The sequence below is a fragment of the Bubalus kerabau genome, chromosome 4 (assembly GCF_029407905.1).
Source record: "Bubalus kerabau isolate K-KA32 ecotype Philippines breed swamp buffalo chromosome 4, PCC_UOA_SB_1v2, whole genome shotgun sequence".
NCBI classification, from domain to species: Eukaryota; Metazoa; Chordata; class Mammalia; order Artiodactyla; family Bovidae; genus Bubalus; species Bubalus kerabau.
Window position 1 is genome coordinate 39,174,950 of NC_073627.1, and position 23,026 is coordinate 39,197,975.

At 48.1% G+C, this 23,026-nt stretch overlaps 2 protein-coding genes across 2 annotated transcripts; one reads left to right on the top strand and one right to left on the bottom strand.

Annotated features, from left to right (window-relative positions):
- Positions 1-1,182: 1,182 nt before the first annotated feature.
- Positions 1,183-1,446, bottom strand: LOC129650848 (selenoprotein W-like). The gene is given in 1 exon segment (XM_055579649.1): positions 1,183-1,446. A coding segment is annotated over 1 exon segment (264 nt).
- A 7,168-nt stretch (positions 1,447-8,614) lies between these two features.
- On the top strand, positions 8,615-21,357 carry XAF1 (XIAP associated factor 1). Its single transcript, XM_055580087.1, has 8 exons — positions 8,615-8,756; positions 10,812-10,947; positions 11,714-11,770; positions 12,132-12,327; positions 14,548-14,633; positions 17,590-17,931; positions 21,030-21,097; positions 21,250-21,357. The coding sequence occupies exons 1-7, from the start codon at positions 8,725-8,727 to the stop codon at positions 21,072-21,074; spliced, it is 894 nt and encodes a 297-aa protein (XP_055436062.1). The 5' UTR covers positions 8,615-8,724; the 3' UTR covers positions 21,075-21,097; positions 21,250-21,357.
- Positions 21,358-23,026: the final 1,669 nt, after the last annotated feature.

The window sequence follows — 23,026 nt, forward strand, 5'->3', positions numbered from 1 at the left end:
GAAAATGTGAACTTTGCTCCCTTATCCCCAAATTGATGCTGGGTCCAAAGTTTCATGCCCTGAAATAGTAATTGCGGCCTTGACTGATAAACACAAAAGCACAGACTGTCTTTCAGATACGTCTATCAATAGAAAAGACAAGAATATTTGCTGGGGGAGGGCCTTCCCTTTAGTAAAACGTGTACTTTTTTTTTTTAGGGTTTATTTATTTACTTTTGGCTCCAATGGGTTTTCATTGCTGCCCTCGGGCTTTCTCAAGTTGCAGCGAGCGGGAACTACTCCCTCGTTGCTGTACTCGGGCTTCTCATTGTGGTGGTTTCTCTTGCTGCGGAGCACGGGCTCTAGGGCTTGTGGGCTCAGTTGTTGTGACTCTCAGGCTTGGTTGCTCCAAGGCAGGTGGATCCTCTCAGACCAGAGATCAAACTCATATCCCCTGCATTGTCAGGGGGGATTCTTAACCACTGGACCACCAGGGAAGCCCAAAATGTGTACATTTTAGGGCACGGTGCATTTTGTTGTTAAAGACGCCAGACAGAGTTCTATCCCTCTGAATTAAAATGAAGAAAGTGAAAGCCGCTCAGTCGTGTCTGACTCTTCGCGACCCCATGGACTATACAGACCATGGAATTCTCCGGGCCAGAATACTGGAGTGGTTAGCCTTTCCCTTCTGCAGGGGATCTTCTCAACCCAGAGATCAAACCCAGGTATCTCACGTTGCAGGCGGATTCTTTACCAGCTGAGCCACAAAGGAAGCTATCTGAATTAAGTTATATAATTTGTTGTTGTTGTTAACCTCATCACCATTTATTGAGTTGTGAACTGTTGCTATTGCTGCTGAAATCTGAGACTCACTCATCCTGATCCTGCTCTCGGCTTCCCCTTGAAAAGGAAGCCTGGAGCAGGACCACCCCAAACACCAGAGGGTAGAAGGAAGACATGGGGGCAGGGAGATGCAGGGAGATGAGGGATGGGGAGGGGAGCAGGACCAGTGAGCAACATTAGGCTTCTGGGGATACACACACACTCCCACACACACACAGGCAAAGACCAGTGTGCCCATCCCGCTCCAACCGCGGCCATGTGAACATCAGGGAAGGACCAGGCGTCCAAGAGACATTTCAGTCCTTCCTGTCATGAAGCGTCTGCTAAGAGGGGCTGGGCCAAGGTCACTGGTCTCTGTCTTTAGGGCACATCAAGCCAAGCGGCTTTAATGATGGCCACCAGCTTCAGAAACTTGCCCTCTGCGTCCACGTAGCCATCGCCTCCCTTCTTGGAGTCAATCAGCTTTCCTGCTACAAACACTTCAAAGAAACCAGTGACCTGGGGAGTCCCCTCGCTGCAGATGTCCAGGCGGCCAGGGAACTCTTCTCCTAACTTCTTTGTGAGCTGAAGATACTTGGGCTTGTAGCCTCAAGCACCACATTAAACCACTCAGACAACTGCCATCGTTCTGGACCGCAGGGTCCGCTATAGTGAGGACTTGCAATCTGAACCCAGGCAAGGAAAAGCGAGGTCTGCCAAGTTATATAATTTTTAAAATAAAGTTGTTCAGAATCCCCACAGTGCAAATTGCCTGGTGGCTGAGGACTGGACAACATACGGTCCTTGTAGATGGGGTGGGGTTCAGTGGAGGCTGAAGTAGGGAAAAGAGAATGAGAGCTGACTCCTGGAAACAAGCAAGATGAGACTTCTCTTTAGAGAAGTTCAACTGTGAGAGAAAAAAAAAAGAGGTATACTGAAAAAGGCCAGAGAATCAAAGGAGTTCTTAATTTGTTTGTTTGCATTATTATATACATTTTTCTTTTTATTCATTTGACTGCACTGGGTCTTTGCAGCATGTGGGATCTAGTTCCCTGACCAGAGATTGAGCCTGGGTCCCCTGGATTGGGAGCTCAATGTCTTACCCACTGGACTCCCAGGGAAGTCTCTATTATATACTTTAACCCCATTTATACAAGGTTTAACAATATGCAGGGACTTGCCTGGTGGTCTAGTGGTTAAGACTCCATGCTTCTACTGCAAGGGGTGCAGATTCCATCCTTGGTTGGGGAACAAAGATCCAGTAAGCCATGCAGCTTGGCCAAAAAAGAAAAAGTGAAGTCATAGAGTGGGGTCCATTTTTAAAAATGAAAAAACACTAATTATTCTCTAAAGTGAGTGGCTGTATATCAGCATGACATATACACAGCAAGCTTTTTCTGATAGTAGAAAGATGCTCTAGGTCTAAAATTTTTCTCCCTGCTCCCCTCCCCCCTCCACAAAAAGTGATAATGAAAGATTTAATGTTCATGGCCATTTGTCCTGGGTCACATGAGATTTGGCAGCAGCTAAGGTGGCCCATTCCATGACTGAGACCTAGAAAATCACCAGAGAGAGGTAGAAGTCCCCAGAACACTGACCTGGAGATGTCCCTCTGGGGAAGTGGAGCAGTGGTTAGTGGGGGACAAAGAGGGGAGCTGCGATTGCTGGTTGGATGGGGAAAAGTAGGGGGAGAGGGGGAGGGGATGCCTTGATCAGGAACAGAGCTGAGAACGTGTGGAAACTGACCTCCAAAGGAAGGGAAGGGAAGAGTACTCGAGACCACAATTGCAGACAGAAGTCGTGGAGCTGCTGTTTCTTGCCCATCCGTTTAATGACAAGGTTCCTCCCCTCTGGATGCCAACTAAGCAGGAGCTGGCAGGGCATCCCCCGACTTTGCTGCCCAGGCTGACTTGGAGTCTGCCCCAAACACAATCACAGATATTCCCAGGCTTGAATTCCATCCAGAGAGACTAGTCATTTGATGCAATTGCCTGTGGTCTGAAAAACAAACTCCCACCCAAACACATTGTACTTAGGGAGACTGCAATCTCGACCATCATGTCTCCCAGGACTCAGGCCCACTCTGACCACAGGATCTTTCTAAAGGCATGACTGACAGAAGTGCTCACAATCCCACCATGTAATTTTTGTCTGGCAAGTAACATACTTCTGTCGTTACATCATTTTCCTTAGCCTGCACTGTGTTCAGTCACTCAGTTGTGTTTGACTTTTTGCGACTGCATGGACTGTAGCCTGTCATCTGTCCATGGAATTTTCCAGGCAAGAATACTGGAGTGGGTTGCCATTTCCTACTCCAGGGGATCTTCCCGACCCAGGGATCGAATCCAAGTCTATTGCCTCTCCTGCATTGGCAGGCAGGGTCTGTACTGCTGAGCCACAGGGAAAGCCCTTCCTTAGGGTAGCGATCCCTTAAAAGAAGAAAGCCTGACCAAGATCCCTTCTTGAAGTCAACCGTGGAAATAACCTTTTAATATTCTCTCCTGTCTTCCATGAGCTTGTGCAGCTTCCACACACAATTTCTCAGCTTATCCTCAAGACAACACATTGAGGTATGTACTATTATTCCTGCTTCCTGGGCTAGCCTAGAGTGCCCGCTCTCCCCCACCCCCCCACCCCACCCAGTGAAGGGTAACACTGGGCAGCCCAGCCAAGTCACGGCTGAGGGATTGGTTCCCTGTGACAACCCTGACCCCCCCTGGCCTGACACAAAGGAGGCTACCGGAAACTCCTGACTGCTGCCAAGCCGGTAGCCAGAGCGTCCTGGAGAAGAATTCTAAGCTCACAACAGAGCATTTCACATCTAGTTTTTTTATGGGTTTGGGATTGGGGAGGGGTTGGTGGCTGGCCAAAGACGAGCGGCAGAATGATGCCATCATGAGAGCCCACAACACTGATTCATGTCATGGTGGGAATGGGGACAGGCTTCTGTGCCAGCCAGAATGTGCCTGGTTACACACGCCGGTTACAAACAGCAATGACTCCAGAGCGGGCATGGTGGCCAGAAAGAAATTTTCCTTCGTCTATAATATTCCAATTGTTTTTAAAGAGAACTTATATCTAGGTGGGAGGGAGGCTCGAGATGGGGGTGGGGAGGGATGTATGTATACATATAGCTGATTCATGGTGGTGTACAGCAGAAACTAACACAACATTGTAAAGCAGTTTTTCTCCAACTTAAAAAAAATGAAAGAAAACTTCTTTATGGATTAGTTATAAAATTATAGGTTCTCTTTAAAATTCAGAAGGGAGGGAGTGGGTGGGATGAATTCAGAGAATAACATGGAAACCAATACATTACCATATGTAGAATAGAGAGCCAGTGGGAATTTACTATATGACACAAGGATCTCAACCCAGTGTTCTGTGACAACCCGGGGCCGGAGGGGAGAATGGGGAGGGAGATTCAGGGAGAAGGGGACATATGTATGCTTGTGGCTGATTCATGTTGACGTACGGCAGAAACCAACACAATATAGCAAAGCAATTATCTTCCAACTAAAAAAAAATTCAGAAGTTAATGGCATCCACTGTTGCTTTGAGAACCTCAGGTTCTGGGGTGGGGTGGGGTGGAGATGGGAGTGGAAGGAGATTCCTAACTTCTAATTATCTCAGACCTGCATTGTTCACACCCATTCAGCTCAGCCAGCCTTTGCCTGCCCACTACACACAGCCCAAGGCTTCACAGGCTACTGGGCACAAGCTCAGAGGGTCCTCTGGCAGAAGCTGATGAATTAGAAACAGCTTGATGAAAGAGGTGATGAGGACCTCCTGCATGGTCCAGGGGGTTAAGAATCCACCTGCCAGTGCAGGGGACACCGGTTCGTTCCCTGGTCTGGGAAAATTCTACTTGCCAAAGGGCAACTAAGCCCATGTGCCATAACAACTTAGCCCACGTGCCTAGAGCCTATGCTCTGCAAGAGAAACCACCACAGTGAGAAGCAACTAGAGAGTAGCCCCTGCACCTAGAGAAAGGCTGTGTAGCAACAAAGATCCAGTGTAACCAAAATTTAAAAAAAAAAAAAAAAAAAAGGAGAGATGGTGATGAACCTCAAATAGCCTATATCTGTGGTTGGATGAGCACAAGTTGGGGCTACAGACAGATAAGCAGCCAACCAGACCCAGAGACAGAGCAAGTAGATCCTGTATCTGTGATGATATCAGAGTTAGCTTTGAAGAACTGGTGGAATTTTGATAAGGTAAGGAAGAGGTGGTGCAGGGGTGTGCCGGTCTGGAAAGAGGAAACATCTTGGAAGACAATTAGGATGTAGATTTTAAAAAGTTCAAGGTTATTTCCAATTCCACCACCATGGCATCACTGATCCCTGTCCCCCAGGAGTCTCATCTTTGCACTCTCTTTGACATTTCACCACCCCCTCTGTTCTGGGGGATCTCAGCAGGAGACAAAGTGTGTGAAATCTCATGGGGTTTTCCCCATTATTTTTGCTATGTGTAAAACTGCCTGGAGATGGACAGCAGTGGGAAGCAAAGGTCAGAGGAATTAAACAATTTTCCCAGGTGGGGAGGAAGGGAATTGGGACATTAAACCTGGGTCTCCCCCATCCCCTCCAGCTGTCAAATAAGGTGGCTGGTGTCTGACTTATGTTCATAGACCCCCGAGTGAGATCAGCCTGGTTCAATTCCCAGTTCCGATATTCACTGTGTGACCTTCTTTTTTTTTTTTTTTTTCCCACTGTGTGACCGTGAGCAAAGTACTTAACCTTTCTGGGCCCCCATTTCCACAGATGTAAATAGAGCTAAAATACATACATCAGAGCTGTTGGGCAGATTAAAAATGATCTTGCCTGTAAAATGCTTCATATAATGCCTGCGGCAGAGGAAATGTATAAGCAGTAATTTTTGCTGTTACTGATCATTACTGATCACTCCTATCACTGATCATTACTGTTACCATCCGCTCTCATGAGTTTCCCTGGTAGCTCAGCTGGTAAAGAATCCACCTGCAATGCAGGAGACCTGGGTTTGAGCCCTGGGTCAGAAAGACCCTTGGAGAAGGGACTGGTGACCCACTCCAGTATTCTTGCCTGGAGAATCCCATGGATGGAGGACTACAGTCCATGGGGTTGCAAAGAGTCAGACAAGACTTAGTGACTGAGCATGCAGGCACATCTCTCATTCAGTATCTGGATTTTAGAGTCTGCCAGTTGGCTGGCGGAGAAGGCAATGGCACCCCACTCCAGTACTTTTGCCTGGAAAATTCCATAGATGGAGGAGCCTGGTAGGCTGCAGTCCATGAGGTCGCTAAGAGTCGGACATGACTGAGCGACTTCACTTTGGCTTCTCACTTTCATGAACTGGAGAAGGAAATGGCAACCCACTCCAGTGTTCTTGCCTGGAGAATCGCAGGGACAGGGGAGCCTGGTAGGCTGCCGTCTATGGGGTCGCACAGAGTCAGACATGACTGAAGCGACTTAGCAGCAGCAGCCAGTTGGCTAGAGACCACGTCTGAACCTTTTCCTTAATCCTATTCTCCTTAGAAAATCTGCTCTCACTCCATTTGCAGGTGTCACAAGAATTCTCTCGGCAAGCCTGTGCCACCGCTCAATGCTTGGAATCCTTCTGTTAGCTCAGCTGTGACTGGGGTCTGGGAAAGCTCTGAGGACCCTCAGTTGTAGGGGTGGGGGTGTGCAGATACACATTAGAGAGGATCTATCAAGAAGGCGGAGGCAGGGGTTGTATAAGCAGCTTCCATACCCTGTTCCCCCTTCTCTTCCTGTGTGTAGCACAAAGAGCTCCAGACAAAGAGCCTGTCTGCACCTTGGCTTAGGTGGGCTTTCTCACGAGTTCACCCACGTGGGACATGAGAGTAGCGTGCTCACTGCATCCTAGACCTTCCCTGCCCCACTCCTGGGGCCAGGTCCCCTCCATCCCTGACAGGTTTATCCAGGGAGAGGGTGGTGACCAGGAGGAAGCTTAGGGCTTCCCAGGACTTCCACCCACAAATCCCAGCTCTCCTCCTGCAGTAACCCACTCTTGTCTTTCTTCCATGAGCACCAAGAGTTGGTCCCCACACTTGTGGAATCTTGAGTGACACTCATCTGCCCCATTCTCTTATTGTTCAGGTGGGAAAGTTCCTGGCATTCAGAACCAGCCCTTTCCTCCAACACCAAACTGTTTCCACATTAGAATCACCTTTGGAGTTTCAAAAACTCCAAAGTCACAGCCACTTGCCGGACCAGGGAAATCACGCTTTCTGGGGTTGGGCAGACATCCGTGGCTTTTGGTTAGTTTCCCAAGCGGTTCGCAAGTGTGGGCAAGTTTGGAATCCACCATCCTTGCTGCCCCAAGAATCCCAATAAATGGCCACACGTCAGGCTAAGTGCCTGAGTGTGAAGTACCCATCATGCCTCAGTGGTGCCTTTTCAATTTCTGACTTGACCGTCAGGAGGGACTTACTCATGTAACAGTGAAAAACTTATGTAGATGGTGTGCTCACTAAAGTTTAAATAAATTAAGATGCTTAGACAAATGTGCAAAGCCACAATCATTCCAATAACACATCAATGTCTTAGTTGTGTTTATGAATAATAAAGGTAAATATTGAAGCTAATTAAAGACAGGCATGGTATTTTTTTACAAATAAGATTCTGGGAAATAGAAATACACATTAAATCCCCTTAAAAATGTCAACATAAAGTATATAATATCCAAACGTTTCTGATGGAATTGCAATTATCTGCAAATTTTTCAGTTTCTACTGAGCAATTAGATACACTGTTCTGTCATTTTTATCTAATTAATTACATCCTGCTCTCTGTGAAAAGAACACAAACAACTGTTCTACATTCATTTGATCCAATTATGCATATATAATTTTGGACACGTGTTGCCTTTAGCAGAACTTGATTTCTTTGTATCTCAAATTTTGGGGTCAATTCGTCCAGTCATTTATAACAGTCTGGGTGCCAGACTCCTTTCAAGTCCATGTATTCAAATGAAAGCAATTTTTCACACAGTTTCTGGGAGCACCTGGACTCCCTAAGTTCCCTAGGTCCCCTGTAGAGTCCAGAGTAGGTGGCAGGAGGAGGGGGGTGGAAATGAGGAAACAAGCCCAGAGGCTAAAGTGACTCTTGTTGTCAGTTAGGGCCACTACCAAGATTCGAATTCCCGGCTCCTGACCCTCTGGCCATTCTAGGAGAGACAAGAGCTGGGCCTCTTGGCCCGGGGTTCAAAGCCTGATTCTGCTTCCTGTTGGCTGGCAATGTGTGCAAGTTACATCAGCTCTCAGCGCAGCAGTTTCTGTGTCTGAAGACTTCCCCATTCGCCTGCCCCCTTGTTAGCATTACAGCCGTGTTTAATGTTGTTATTTACAAGTGAGGACAGAGTTGAACAGGGGGAATAGGTGAGTGCCCTAGGTCACCAGGCTGCTACGGGATGTGGCTCCAAAGCCTGCAGTCCTCACCCTGCACCCCCAGTTCCTCCTGCCCCTGACCCGGACCAGAGTAGAATACAGGAAGTCAGGAGCCGTTCTCAAGGAGGAGCAGCCTTCAAGTTCAAGTTCAACATGGCCAACCAGCTCTCTCCTACAGAGGAAGGATCAGAGGACCAGGAGGGACAAGGAGGTCAGTGTTTTGTGGAAGAGGATGGAGTGACCCGGATGCAGTGAGGCCAGCCTGGGGGAGGGGAGGGGCTGCTGCCCAGGGCGGCCTGGCCTCTGGCTCCCACCCAAGGGGTCGCAGAAACAGCCGGCGGTAGCAGCACAGGCTGAGGGAGGAGGCAGGGACCGGGCTTCCTGGATGTCCAGTCACAGGTACTGTGCAGCAGCCCTGGGCTGAGGAATCTGAAAACCCCTCCCTTCCTAGGCTGTGGGCCCTTCGCTTTCAGTTTCGTTTCTCTGCCTGCAAAAACTGAAACTTGAAACAGAAAGATTCCGGAGATCAGAACATGGAGGGAGCCTTGCAGGTGTGCAGGAACTGGTAAGAAGTCGCTTTCCCTGGTGGCCAATCTGGCTGGTGAGAGGGGCAGACAGGATAAGTCTGTTTCTAAAGTGAAAAGGAAAGGGTCTATGTGCCCAGGAAGGCCAGGGTGGGCCCCTGCGATAGGAAGGTGTAAACTCAGGAGATATCAGTGAGAGAGGCTTAGGGTTGGCAGACATCCCTGAACCCCGCCCCACCCCCGCCTCCAGGTACTTAAGACTTTCTGGGACAGTTCTACAGCCAGACAGCCAGGCTAACCATCCCTGCTGGACTGCTCCTATTTTTCAGACCTCGGGTCCTAATTTGTATGCTCTTCATACCAGTCTTTGAAAGAAAGAGGCTCCCGCAGATTGTCTGAGACCATGCCCACCCCCACCTTTAGAGGGACCTGTGGAGCAGGGTGAGGGGATAGAGCAAAGGTCCCAGACCACACCTCTAAATCATGGGGACCCAACCCCTTGAGGCACCTTACTCTCGAAGCTCCCTACCTGTGACAGGAACCAGGGGGATCCCTCCCCAAGGTCTTTCTCCAGCCAGACCCTCCTGGCTCTCTGGCGTTTGCACCAGCTCAGGAAAAAAAGCTGAGGTGTCAGGCCAGGCAGAGGGGTAAGAATAGAGGAAGGGAGACTTTCCTGGTGGTCCAGTGATTAAGAGTCCATGCTTCCCAAAGTAGAAAAGCTTTGTATACATATATATGTAATATATATTATATATCATTTATATAATTATATTTGTTATCTATTTATAAATAAATATATAATTGTATTTCTATTTATTATATATAATATTAAGTATAATTTATATGTATTAGATATGTATAATATATGTATTACTATAATATAGTGTATATATATGTATATATAGTATATAGGGTATATATGTATTAGAAAACTTACAAGTTTTTGCCTAACTAAAATATGACATTTTGATTCCACTTGCTTGACTTTGTATAAATAGAATGCTATTTCTAATTTTTAAAAATAGATAAGCAAAAGGTTTACTGTATAGCACAGGGAACTATAGCCAATATCTTGTAATAACCTATAATGGAAAATAATCTGAAAAGTAAGATATATATAGGGTTTCCCTGGTGTCTCAGACAGAAAAGAATCTGCCTGGCAATACAGAAGACATGGATTCGATCCCTGAGTCGAGAAGATCCCCTGAGAAGGGAATGGCAACCCACTCCAATATTCTTGCCTGAGAAATCCCATGGGCAGAGGAACCTGGGGGGCTACTGTCGATGGGGTCCCAAAGAGTCAGACACAACTGAGCAACTAAACCTCAGTCTTCCACATTGCAGGCAGATTCTGTACCATCTGAGCCACCAGGGAAGCCCGGGTTAGAAGTCAAAGACACAGTCATACGCTTTTGAGACAAAGGATCATAAATCAGAATGACATGCTGGCATTTTACAAAAAGTTCGCCAAGGATACCTGCCTAGTCCCGGTGAGCAGGCACAGAGAGTACTGAGTGAGCAGTGAGTCATTGTGACTGAGCACAGAGCTGAGAAAGAACACTATTCTTTTCATTTATATTCCTGGCATCAGAAGAAAGAAAAAAAGAAACAGTTGAGCAGGCTCTTCCATCTATAAGGGGCTCTGGTTAACGTGTAGTACCGATGCACAATGCACATGAGGGAGGGAGGAGCCCCAAACACACGCACAGAGAGTTTTATCTTTAATTTGTTCTTGTCCTGCCTTAAAATATAAATTTTATTTCATCAGTCACAATCAAGACAATGAAACTATTCATTACCTCCCAAAGGTTTCTCTTGTCCCTTTGTAATCAATCGCTCACTCCTGCTCCTTCTTACCCATCGTGCTCTCCCTGGGCAACATAAGAGCTTTACAGAGCATCCTTACCACTACGTCATGATTCAGCATTGTTCTGACTTGAGATCAACATGGGGAAGGCGAGTCAGGTGGTCTCATCATCATATTTTCAGTGCTTGAGGCCTTGAAAGATCTTCATCCAGGAGCCCCATGTATAAAATATGGCTCCATGCTTTATACCATGAAATAAACCTACTTTTCCTCCCTTTTGATCCTGCAGCAAAAGAAGGGTGGCCTCCAACCACCTGGGCCTCCATGAGGCCCACTGCTTGATGTATCTGGTCCTCTGCCCAGAATGCAAGGAACCTGTCCTGCAGCATGAGATGGAAGAACACCGCCAGGGCGGGCACCAGCAGGTGGGGAGGCAGATTGGGGGATGGAGGTGGAGGGGCAGGGTCCTCTCTGCAGCCCATCTCATGGCTGCCTGCCATGGGCAAGTTGCTCAGCCCCTGCGCCTAGCCCCCTATGCAAAGTGGAAAAGGTAGATAATCCTGCCCTTCCTGTACTGCCACTTGGACTTCCCTGGTGGCTCAGACGGTAAAGAATCTGCCTACAAAGCAGGAGACCTGGGTTCCATCCCTGGGTCGGGAAGATTCAAGGGAATGGCAACTCACTCCAGTATTCTGGCCTGGAGATTCCCATGGACAGAGGAGCCTGGTGTATTACAGTCCATGGGGTCGCAAAGAGTCGGACACGACTGAGCTACTACACTTCTTTCCTGTACTGCATTGAGTAGACCCCGGTTTCCCATTCCCAATCCTTTCCCTACAGGCATATGAGGTTGGCCAAGACTAGGGGTCCCTGTTTTGGGAAAAGTAAAATGTTCGTTTGAGATGTGTCAAAAGGATAAACAGGAAAGGGGCGCTTGAAAGGCAGTCACGGCCAAGGTTGGTCAAAGGCCAACCTTTCTCTCCAGCTATTTCTGGAGCTCCTCAAGCTCAGGCATCCATCTCAGCTCAGAGGGTCCCACAAATGTGTCCCTGAGCTCAGAGTTGGTGCTGCAGGCAGATGAGGGTGCCTGATTCCAGATGAGGGTGCCTGGATCTGGCCCCCAAGTGCTCACAGACCCACCCCTGACACACAGAGCCAGGGTGGGACTCGAGCACCTCCCTCCGCGTTTAGGTGGGATGCGCCATGTGTCAGCAGAGCGTGCCGAAGCACTCGCTGGAGAGTCACGAGGTGAGGCGCAAATGTGATTTCTTCTGCCAAGCCCAGGAGGAGGGGAGGGGGCCGGTCATAAAGCTCTCCCCTCCCGCCCCCAGCTCTCTCTTCTCTCCCAAGCAGGCCTGGAACTAGCTTATCCCAGTGACACAGGGCCTCCTGCCCCTGCCCCTCTTGCCAAGGTCCAAGACAGCTCACGTTCCCCTCTCAAGGAGAGGCCCCCCTCCCACAACCTTCTCCCACCCCCCACCCCCCAGTCTTTCCCACCTGCTTTCTCTTACTGGCTTCAGTCCCCCTCAGGGAAATAAGCTCCTAGCCCCAAGGCAACTGCAATCACTACAAGCCAGTGACTATGCCCGTCCCGCCGGCCTCCCCGCAGGCCCAGGAATGCCAGGAGCGCCCGGTTGAGTGCCAGTTCTGCCAGCTGGCCGTGCGCCTGAACAAGGTGGACCTCCATGAACACTACTGCGGCCAGCAGACGGAGCTCTGCCCAGACTGCGGCCAGCACGTCATGCTCCGCGTGCTGGCCCGGCACAGAGAAGAGTGTGGACGTGAGCAGCTCCGGCTCCAGAAAGGTGAGGATCGTGAGCTCTCAGCAGGACGGGTGAGGAGGGTGATGACAGATGCGTGCGTCTCTAAGTCACCCGGCTAGTCTAGTTCCAGAGTGGCCTTCTTGTGCTCCTGCTGTGTCTTGAAATGACTGGTCCAGAGAAAAGCAAATATCATACATTAATGCATAAATATGGAATCTAAAAAATAGTACTAATGAACCTATTTACAGAGAAGGGAGACTCCGGTATAGAGTCAGACTGGTGGATGCAGCAGGGGAAGGAGAGCGTAGGACAAACTGAGAAAGTAGCATCAACATATAGACACTGTGTGCATGTGTGCTAAGTCGCTTCAGTCGTGTCCAACTCTTTGCGACCCCATGGACTGTAGCCCACCAGGCTCCTCTGTCCATAGGATTCTCCAAGCAAGAATACTAGAGTGGATTGCCATGCCCTCCACTCCAGGGGATCTTCCCGACCCAGGGATCGAACCCACGTCTCTTACGTCTCCTGACTTGGCAGGCAGGTTCTTTACCACAAGGACCACCTGGGAAGCCCCATATATACACTAAGGGAAGTCGCTCAGTTGTGCCCAACTCGGCGACCCCATGGGCTGTAGCATACCAGGCTCCTCCATTCATGGAATTTTCCAGGCAAGAGTACTGGAGTGGGTTGTCATTTCCTTCTCCAGGGGATCTTCCTGACCCAGGAATCTAACCTGGGTCTCCTGCATTGCAGGCAGACGCTTTTACCATCTGAGCCACCTTAACACCCTCATATATACACGACCAAGTGTAAAATAGATAACTATAAGAAAGCTACCATATTACGCAGGGAGCCCAGCCTGGTGTTCTGTGACAACCTAGAGGGTTGGAAAGGGGTGTGGAGGGAGGTTCAAGAAGGAGGGGATGAACATATAATTATGACTGATTTGAGTTGTTGTGCAGCAGAGGCCAACACAATATTGTAAAGCCATTTTCTTCCAATAAAAAGATTTTTTTTTAATTTATAAAAATAAATGACTGATCCAGGGAGCCAAGAAGCCAGGGGTTGGGGAGCTGGGAGCTACACAGATGAGTGCAGAGGCAATGGGGCCCTACCAGATGGGAGGCTTCCCTTGAACTCCTCCAGCATGACTCCAGCCTGGCAGAGACCTACCTGAATCCTTGTAGAGATGAGAAAGCTATGCAGAGTGAAACAGGGGCTTGCTAGAGGCAGAAACCAGACAGGATCCCCAAGTTCCCTGACACAAAATCAGGAACTTTCCCAAAGGATCCAGGTGTAACTCCTGACCCTTGGGCCTGCGTGTTGGCCACCTGGTGCCACAGCGTCCTCTCTTTGCCCAGTTACCTCTTCAGGAAGTGTGTTTACAGAGAACACGAGCCAAACACATCCTCTCACTGGTTGTTTTAGTAACAACAGTAGCATGGGGACAGAGCCGAAAATCCCCTGGGCGGTAAGTCTCTCTGGGTAAACGATTTTATCAAAATCAGCAAATGAAAAACTGGGGTGCTTAAGATTCAAGTACATTCCCAGCAAGCCTGGGTTTCAACATAGCCAACAAACAACTCTTCAGCACAACTTTGTCAACACAACACAACTTCAACAAGACTGCACAGCTTCAACAACACAACACAACTTCATCAATACAACTTCAACAACACAACACAACTTCCTCAATACAACTTCAACAAGACAGCACTACTGCAACAAGACAATACAACTTCATCAACACAACTTCGACAACACAACTTCAACAAGACTGCACAGCTTGAACAACAGCACAACTTCAACAAGACAATGCAACTTCATCAACACAACGCAACTTCAACAAGACAGCACAACACAGCTTCAACACAATCAACAAAGATGTGTGCAATTAACTCCTCATCTGATCACAGAGCTCAGAAATGGCTAAACTGAAAGAGTAGTCAGGCTGAACAGGACTGGCATCTGTGGTAACAACTCCTTCCATCTCCTTGGAAACCAGTCCTGCTCCAGGAAAACGTCTCTTCATCAGGGCTGTGTGCTGCCCCAAGGGCACTTTTACGATTTAATTGGAAATAATGTGGGTGAGTCCTGTTGTGGGTGGTCCATGTGGCCAAGGACCCTGGCAGTGCAGGACACTCATGGCAGACTCGGGTCAAGGCATCCTCAGGACTGTAGGCCACGTAGTGCGTAGTGAGGCAGCCGGGCTGGCCATTGTCAAGGGCAATCATTTGTGCTGTTGCTTCTGTGCTTTTTCAGGGAAGAGCATTCCAGCTCCTGAAAGCAACATCTGCTGTCATTATTGCAACCAAATGATCCCAGGAAATAAGTATTTCCCCCATCTGGTGAGTAGAAATTTGTCATTGTCTAATGATGCCAATAGCCAGTCCATATTCCAAAAAATACGATATGAACAGTAGATTCTTTCTGGAATTCATTCATTTTATTTATTTACTTATTGGGCGCACTGGATCTTCATCATAGCCTTCATCCCAGGCTTCTCATTGCTGTGACATCTCTTGTTGCCAAACACAGGCTCTAGATGCATGGGCTTCAGTAGCTGGGGCGCCCAGGCTTAGTTGCTCCATGGCATGTGGGGTCTTCCTGGACCAGGGATTGAACCTGTGTCCTCTGCATTGGCAGGTAGATTCTTAAGCACTGGACCACCTGGGAAGTCTTGAATGGTAGATTCTGGGTCCAGTTTTACACAGCATGAATATTAAGAGGTTCCCATATTTCGTTTTGCTTTGTTCAAAAAAGGACATCGTGAACTGCTTTAGGCTCATTTAGCACACGTAATTGGATTCCAATTATGCCAGCCCTTCAAGGAGCCTCCCTGACCAATCCAGCTATCACTGATCACCTCTGAGGACAAGGAAATTACAATTTAGGCCTAAATAGGCTCTGCTTTATTATTTTCTATCCCATGTCCCTGGTGGCTCAGATGGCAAAGAATCCACCTGCAATGCGGGAGACCTGGATTTGATCCCTGAGTTGGGAAGATCCCCTGGAGGAGGGCATGGCAACCCACTCCAGTATTTTTGCCTGGAGAATCCCCATGGACAGAGGAGCCTAGTTGTATAGAGTTGCAAAGAGTCAGACACGACTGAGCAGCTAAGCAGAGCACAGCACATCCCATATGGAAGTCTTCTCTATTAGGCTGTGAGCTTCCTCCAAAAAGTTAATAACTTTCTCCATCTTCCCACAATGAAGCTGATATCAGGGCTGTGTACCAAAAGGAGGACTCTGAAAGGATGCAATGATGTGATGGATTGATTGATTGCTTTTGCCTGGGAAAATTTACAGACATTCTCCCTCCATCACTCTAAGCACCTTTTAGTGCATTCGTCAGGCCAAGCTGTTCCCCTCTTCTACAGGATGGAGCATTTTCTTTGGGGGAATCTCCCCAAAGGATCTCTCCAAAGAACTCACTTCCTTCTTCCTGGATGGCAAACTGTCCTTTCTTTAGCCTTCAATCCAGAGAACAATGAATATCAGAACTAAAGAAATCCTAGAGATGATCTAAGTCTTTTTGTTTATCATGGACCATACATATAAAATTTACTATTGGTGACATTTAGAGCATTTTAATATGAATACTTGACTTAAAATCTAAATTACATTCCCTACCCTCCACAAAAACAATATATGGATTTGAAAACATGTTGATTGATTCTCTATTTCCACCTTTTACGTATTAATGAATGCTGTGGAACTTAGTTTCACCTGGTTTTCTACTATTCCTCTTTAGTTATTATTATTACTGTCACTTTATTCAATTCATGCCTGCTTGGATATACTCATACGTTTACCTTTCTCTTTGCTGATGTTCTTTCTTTTTAAAATATTTTACGGATTTATTTTGGCTGCATTGGGTCTTAGTTGCGGCGTGTGGAATCTTTACTGCAGTGTGAGGGCTTCTCTCTAGTTGTGGCATGTGGGCTCCAGAGCGTATGAGCTCAGTAGTTGAAGTGCACTGTGGCATGTGGGATCTTAGCTCCCTGATCAGGGATCAAACTCGAGTCCCCTGCATTGCAAGGCAGATTCTTACACTGTACCACCAGGGAAGTAACAAATCCCAAGCTTTCTTGAATCCCAAGCTTTCCTTCTGGGCAAGATTTCTGTCATCCTGAAATACATGTCTAGGTATCTCTAGTTGTCTGCGCAGTTACTTCCTTTATTCTGCATCCTTGAATGTTAATTGGATTTCAAATTCTACATTAACCTTTATTTTGAAGCATTTTCACCATCTTCCCACCTCTGTGATTGCTGTTGATAAGTCTGCTCTCAGTGTAGCTGCTGATCCTTTGCCAATAACCATTTTCTTTGTTGGATTTCAAGATCCTCTTTGCGTTGGATCTTCTGTGGTTTCACTGCAATGTATCCAAGAGAAGATTTATTTTTATTCATCCTGCTTAGGACAATAGGCTCAGATGTGTTTGTTTGTTTGTTTTCCTCTCTCTCTTCTTCAGAATTTATCACCTCATGATCAATTTCTAGTCCAAGGTAGACAAGCTTTGTCATTTTTTTGTGACCCCATGGACTGTATAGGAATCTTCCAGGCCAGAATACTGGAGTGGGTAGCCGTTCCCTTCTCCAGGGGATCTTCCTGACCCAGGGATCGAACTCAGATCTCCCACATTGCAGGCCAATTCTTTACCAGCTGAGACACAAGGGAAGCCCAAGAATACTGGAGTGGGTAGCCTATCCCTTCTCCAGTGGGTCTTCCCAACCCAGCAATGGAACATGGGTCTCCTGCATTGCAGGCAGATTCTTTACCAGCTGAGCTACCAGAGAAGCCCCTTAGGGCAATAGGCTCATATGGGTTTGCTTTTTTCCCCCCTCTCTCTCTTCTTCAGAATTTATCACCTCATGCTCAATTTCTAGTCCAAGGTAGACAAGCTTTCTTGTCATTTCCCTTTTCCAGTTAGTCAATTTTTGTCTCTCAGCCACCGTAGTTCAGACTTCAAGTTTCCCAGCTTTGTGCAGGGAAAGGGGACTCTTCCAATTTCACACATCATGTGGATGGGACTTTTCTCTCATCCAAGCTCTTAGTCGTGAGATTGACCCCACAATCTCCTCCTAAAGGGTTACCTCATGTGCTTAACAGGGACGTCTTCTTTCCTGGAACATGAGTTTGCTTGCTTCCTTGCAAAGTCAGCTCCGTGAACGTTTGTCGTATTATATCCAGCATTTCTAAAGAGTTTGGAGTGGAAAATTTTCAGGTTAGCTCGCCCACTGTATTGTCCACCATTAAAGCTGAGGTCATTTTTAAATTTGATGCTTGACTCCCCCTTGCAGGATAGATGCCGTCGAGTCTCAGGAGCTGTGGCAGCTTCTCCAGTGGGGAAACCAGAAATTCCTCCTTCATCCCCTTCGAGTCGGGCTGCTGAAGACCAGACTTCCAAGGCAGAGAAAGATGTCCGTCCAAAGCTGAGAAATAGTCACAGAGCTCCCTTTCTTTCTGAAACGTCAACAAGGCAAGCGCCACGAGGCGCAAACAAAACCACGAATCTGTCTTTGAAGTCCAATGGCAAGCTCAGAGCCTCCTCTCCTGTAGAAGATGAGACAGCCTATGACATTCTGAGGAGATGTTCTCAGTGTGATATCCTACTTCCCCTGCCAACCCTAAACCACCACCAGGTACCCAGCCTCTGTTCCCTCCATACCTGGCTGTGAGCCATCAGGACAGTGTTTAAAGAAATGCAAGTCCTGCGAGATGTCCTCAGACAACACTATCTCCCCTTTCTCTGTGTGTCTGGATCTACTCTCACTTATCCCCTGTGTATATGTGTTCATCACCTCCCATTTCTGATGGCAGAGCCAGTCTCTCATCTCTATCTCCAGTTCCCAGCCTAGTTACTGACCACAGCAAATGCCCCCAAACCATGGAGCAAACAAATGAATAGAAGGCATCCAGTCTAGCTCTCTCATGGCGTAGATAAGGCAACTGCAGTCCAGAGATCAGAGCCTTGGTCAAGATCCTAAGTCAGTTGGTATCTTGCCTCCAGCAGATTAAGGTTTACCTCCAGTAGCTCAGGATTTGCAGCCTCAATAACCTGATTTTTCACATCCTAGATTACTTTCCAATAAAGAAGAATTAGCATTAGAGGTAGTTAACCATTATGCACCAGTTACAATGCAAAGCGGGGCTTCCCCAGTGGCTCAGCTGGTAAAGAACCTGCCTGCCAGTGCAGGAGATGCAAGAGCCATGGGTTTGATCCCTCAGTTGGGAAGATCCCCTGGAGAAGGAAATGGTCACCTGCTCCAGTATTCTTGCCTGGAAAATTCCATGGACCGGGGAGCCTGAGGGGCTACAGTCCATGGGGTGACAAAGCTGTTTACAAATGGTTAATCATTATAAACATCAGGAAGGTATTTTACCCCTACCTTATAGATAAGGAAACTAAACAGAAAGGTCAAATGGCTTCCCCAGGATTTCACAATTAGAGAGTGGCAGAATACAGCCAGGTATACATGTGGATATAGTTTCAAAGCTTATGCTCTCAAGCCCCATAAAGGATGTCTCACTTTAAAATACTTTCATTATTTGATGTTTTTCAAAATACAAAAGTTATTGTTGTTGTTCAGTAGCTAAATCGTGTCCAGCTCGTTGCAACCCCTTGAAAGGCAGCACACCAGGCTCCCCTGTCCTTCACTATCCCCCGGAGTTTGCCAGTACTAGATACTAGATTTGGTTGTAACCATTTGACATGATACCATACAAACAAACACAAAGATAAAGCTAATCCCCCCCACACCCACCCCACCTCCCAAGTGCCATGCCATAAAGTACTAGTATCAGCCTCCAGGTGGCTGTCCTTCCAAAACGTCACCTCTGTTCACAAAAACCTGACAAGCCTCCATGGGGTTTGAATTGGTTTCCTTCCCCCATATATCATCTTCCTAGACTCATGACTCCACCACTTGCCTTTTTTGCTGAATATATGACGCACACGCCTTACAAAGAAGTAGACCTAAATCTTGTTCTAACTTCTTTAAGCATCTCTATATGAACACAAGCACACCATTTTACCAAGCTGAGTGAATTTCGTTCTTGCTGAGGGTGTTATTAGTGCCATATTTCCTTGCCTCCTACAACTGAAATTTCCTTTCATACTTCTCTCCATCCTTAATGATGGGCTTGCTGAATTTAGCAAAGAACAATTCATTACTTGGGACAAAAATAACTACAAAATAATTTCATGGGACATACTCATACTAAGAAAAATTCTTTGTCTCTCTGAAATTAACATCTAACTGGACAGCCTGTATTTTATCTGGCAACTCTATTATATAACCGCACACACACACATACACACACACACATTTGGAGTCCAATTGTACACACTACTTGTATAGGATTCATCAATAACCAATAATAAGAAGGGCATCCCTCCAAGTCAAATGATGTTGCCCCTTCCTTTTCTTTTTTAATGTTGTAAGAGTCCATGAGGACTCCCTAGTGGCTCAGATGGTAGAGTCTGCCTGCAATGTGGGAGAGCCAGTTTCAATCCCTGGGTTGGGAAGATCCCCTGGAGAATGGAATGGCAACCCACTCCAGTATTCTTGCCTGGAAAATCCCATGGACAGAGGAGCCTGGCAGGCTACCGTCCATGGGGCTGCAAAGGGTTGGACACGACTGAGCAACTATCACTCACACACACAAGAGTCCATGGTGTGCTGTGTTGTGCTTAGTTGCTCAGTTGCGTCCGACTCTGCAACCCCATGGGTCGTAGCCCACCAGGTTCCTCTGTCCATGGAGATTCTCCAGGCAAGAATACTGGAATGGGTTGCCATTCTCTTCTCCAGGGGATCTTCCGAATCTAGGAACTGAACCCAGGTCTCCCGCATTACAGGCGGATTCTTTACCATCTGAGCCCCCAGGGAAGCCATAGCGTGGGTACCCTCTAATCTGTTCGTCCACCCTCCTGATGATGACAGTCCTCTATTAAACATTGTCCCAAACCTCCCATAGACCCCTCCTAGTTCACTGGCCTCCCTTTTCTTCTCTTTTTCTTTTCTCTTTTTAAATTTTTATTGGAGTACAGTTGCCTTACAATATCGTGTTAATTTCTGCTGTACAGCAAAGTGAATCAGTTATGCAGATACATATGTTTACTTTTTTTTAGGTTCTTTTCTCATATAGGTCATTACAGAGTATTGAGTAGAGTTCTCTGTGCTATACAGTAAGTTATCATTAGTCATCTCTTTTATACATTGTTGTTGTTTTTCAGTCAGTAAAAAAAATGTGGAAGTGTTAGTCACTCATTTGTGTCCAACTCAGAGACCCCATGGACTGTAGCCTCCCAGGCTCCTCTGTCCATGGGATTCTCCAGGCAAGAATACTGGAGTGGGTTGCTATCTCCTTCTCCAGGGGATCTTCCCAATCAGGATCGAACCTGTGTCTCGTGCATTGCAGGCAGATTCTTTACCACTGAACCACCTGGAAAGCCCCCTTTTATCCATAGTAGTGTATATATGTCATTCCCAGTCTCTTAATTCATCCTACCCTCCTCTCCCCCTACCCCAACCCCACTTGGTATCCATAAATTTGTTCTCTACATCTGGGTCTCTATTTTTGCTTTGCAAATTCGTTCATCTCTACCTACGACTTTTCTGTCATCTACAGCTCAAGGTCCCTGCTCCAAAAACTGGGGATACGTTTAACCAGCGATATCCCAGGAACTAACACTTCCCACTTTATACACCTTCAACTTTTTAAATATCCGTTTCTTTAGGAGAAATGCCGGCGGTTAGCTTCATCAAAAGGAAAACAAGTGTGAAGTTCCAGCTAGCTTTGGGAAAGGTACAAAAGATTTTGAAGATTTTGTTTTTACACTGGTTTTTCTGCTTGCTTTCTGTGCTAGTCTGTATTTGAGGAAAGACATTTTATTCACTTGGTTTCTTTCTTGTTGAAGAAAAGGTTTGGATTTTAACTATTTTCCTCCTTTTGAACAGAGATGTTGGTTTGCCCAAGAGCTACAGCTAAACCAGGAGGAAAAGAGAACGCCAACTCTTCTGCCTGAGAATTCTGATCAAGCATCTAGGCCCAACCCAGCCTGGACACCTTGGGAAATCCAGCTTTATCTCTGAAGAATAAAAAAGATCTTCCTGAAAGCCTGTCCTCCACCTTTCTTTAGATTTTTGACTGGTTTTCCAGGGCCGGGGGTGGGTGGGGTGGGGGAGCAGCAGCTAGGACAGCATGGGAAGGGGAGTGGCAGAAAATGAGAGAGCGAGGAAGAGAAAAATGAGGTTGGGTGGTGGGGGCAGCCAGGTAATGCACGAAGAGGTGCCAGTGGAGGCCGCTGGCAGGGGGAGCAGCTGGGAGACACCCAGAGAAGCAGCCCCCTCCCGGCGAGTAGCACAGCCCTAACTGTCTGCTGGCCTGTGGGGAGACCCCTTAGGGTACCAGCTCCCACTAGGGAGGACAGAGCCCAGGACAGTGGGTGCTTGGGTGTGCCCCCACCCACCCAAAACTGCAGAAGTGTGACCTTTCTCAAGCTTTGTTAGGTTGGCTGAGTCAGGTTTGCTTAAGGCCTTCTTTGGGTCCTGGTGGCTCAGACGGTAACGCATCCGCCTGCAGGGCAGGAGGCTGAGGTTCCATCCTTGGGTTGGGAAGATGCCCTGGAGGAGGCCATGGCAACCCACTCCAGTATTCTTGCCACAAGAATCCCATGGACAGAGGAGCCTGGCAGGCTACAGTCCACAGTCGCAAAGACTCAGAAGCGACTGAGCTACTAACACTAAGGCTGGGCTGGCAGTGGCTTTGGCTTCCCAGAGAGCGCCCGACAATGGACAGGAACTGGGGCTGGATCCGGACAGGAAAGGTGGCGAACGATCGGACCTGCACAACCCAAGTCCTGGGCAGAACCTCTTCCCCGTGTGCCGAGGGGCCGGGCAGAGGGTAGGGGCTGTGGGGCCCAGCCTCCTGCCTCCCGCCCCTGACAGGGGCGCCTCCCCGGCCGTCTGCGGGATGGGGGCACCTACTCTGGCCCCTCGACCTGCGCGATCACCCCGGGTTTGGGCCCCGCGGCCGTGGGGATGAGCAGACCCCGGCAGGTGGCGGCGCGTCACAGAGGCCGCGGGCCGCTGGGCCTCTAGCCTCGGCCGGGCCGCGGGCGGCGGAGTTGGCGTCGGAGCGGAGGCGGCGCGGGCGGAGCAGGCCTGGCGCTTGCGGTCCCTGCAGCCGGAGAAGCGGGGCCCCGCAAACGGGTAACGCGCGCGGCGGGGTGGGCGCCCCTCCTCACCCGCCGCCCCCGGGAGGCTCCTGGGTCCTCTCCGCACCCCGGGTGATGGAACACCCAGGTGTCCTCCCAGGCTTGGCAGCTGTGTGACGTTGTGAACCCGGCCTACGTTCCCGCATCTGGGTTCGAATCCTGGTCCCCACTTACCCATCTCATTTTCCTAACCTTCTAACACCTGTTTCCCCATTTGTAAATACCTTCCTTATAGGGATGCTATTTAGAAGCACGTTGGCACCAACTTTCTGATGGCAGCAAACACTTGTGTAACATTTACTATATGCCAGGCACTGTTCTAGTGTTTTCCATCTATCAGTCCATTTAATCCCCCCAACACTAGGAGAAAGGAACAATTATCCGTATCAACAGATGTGGAGGGGCTTCCCAGGTGGTGCTAGTAGTAAGGAATCCACTTGCCCATACAGGAGACACAAGAGACGCAGGTTCGATCCCTGGGTGGGGAAGATTGCCTGGAGTAGGAAATGGCAACCCAC

Excerpts from the sequence above, each read along its gene's own strand:
- XAF1 (XM_055580087.1), top strand. The coding sequence starts at position 8,725 with ATGGAGGGAGCCTTGCAGGTGTGCAGGAACTG. Across the intron at positions 8,757-10,811 it reads TTGCAGGTGTGCAGGAACTG|CAAAAGAAGGGTGGCCTCCA; the intron begins GTAAGAAGTCGC and ends TTGATCCTGCAG. Across the intron at positions 10,948-11,713 it reads GCCAGGGCGGGCACCAGCAG|GTGGGATGCGCCATGTGTCA; the intron begins GTGGGGAGGCAG and ends CTCCGCGTTTAG.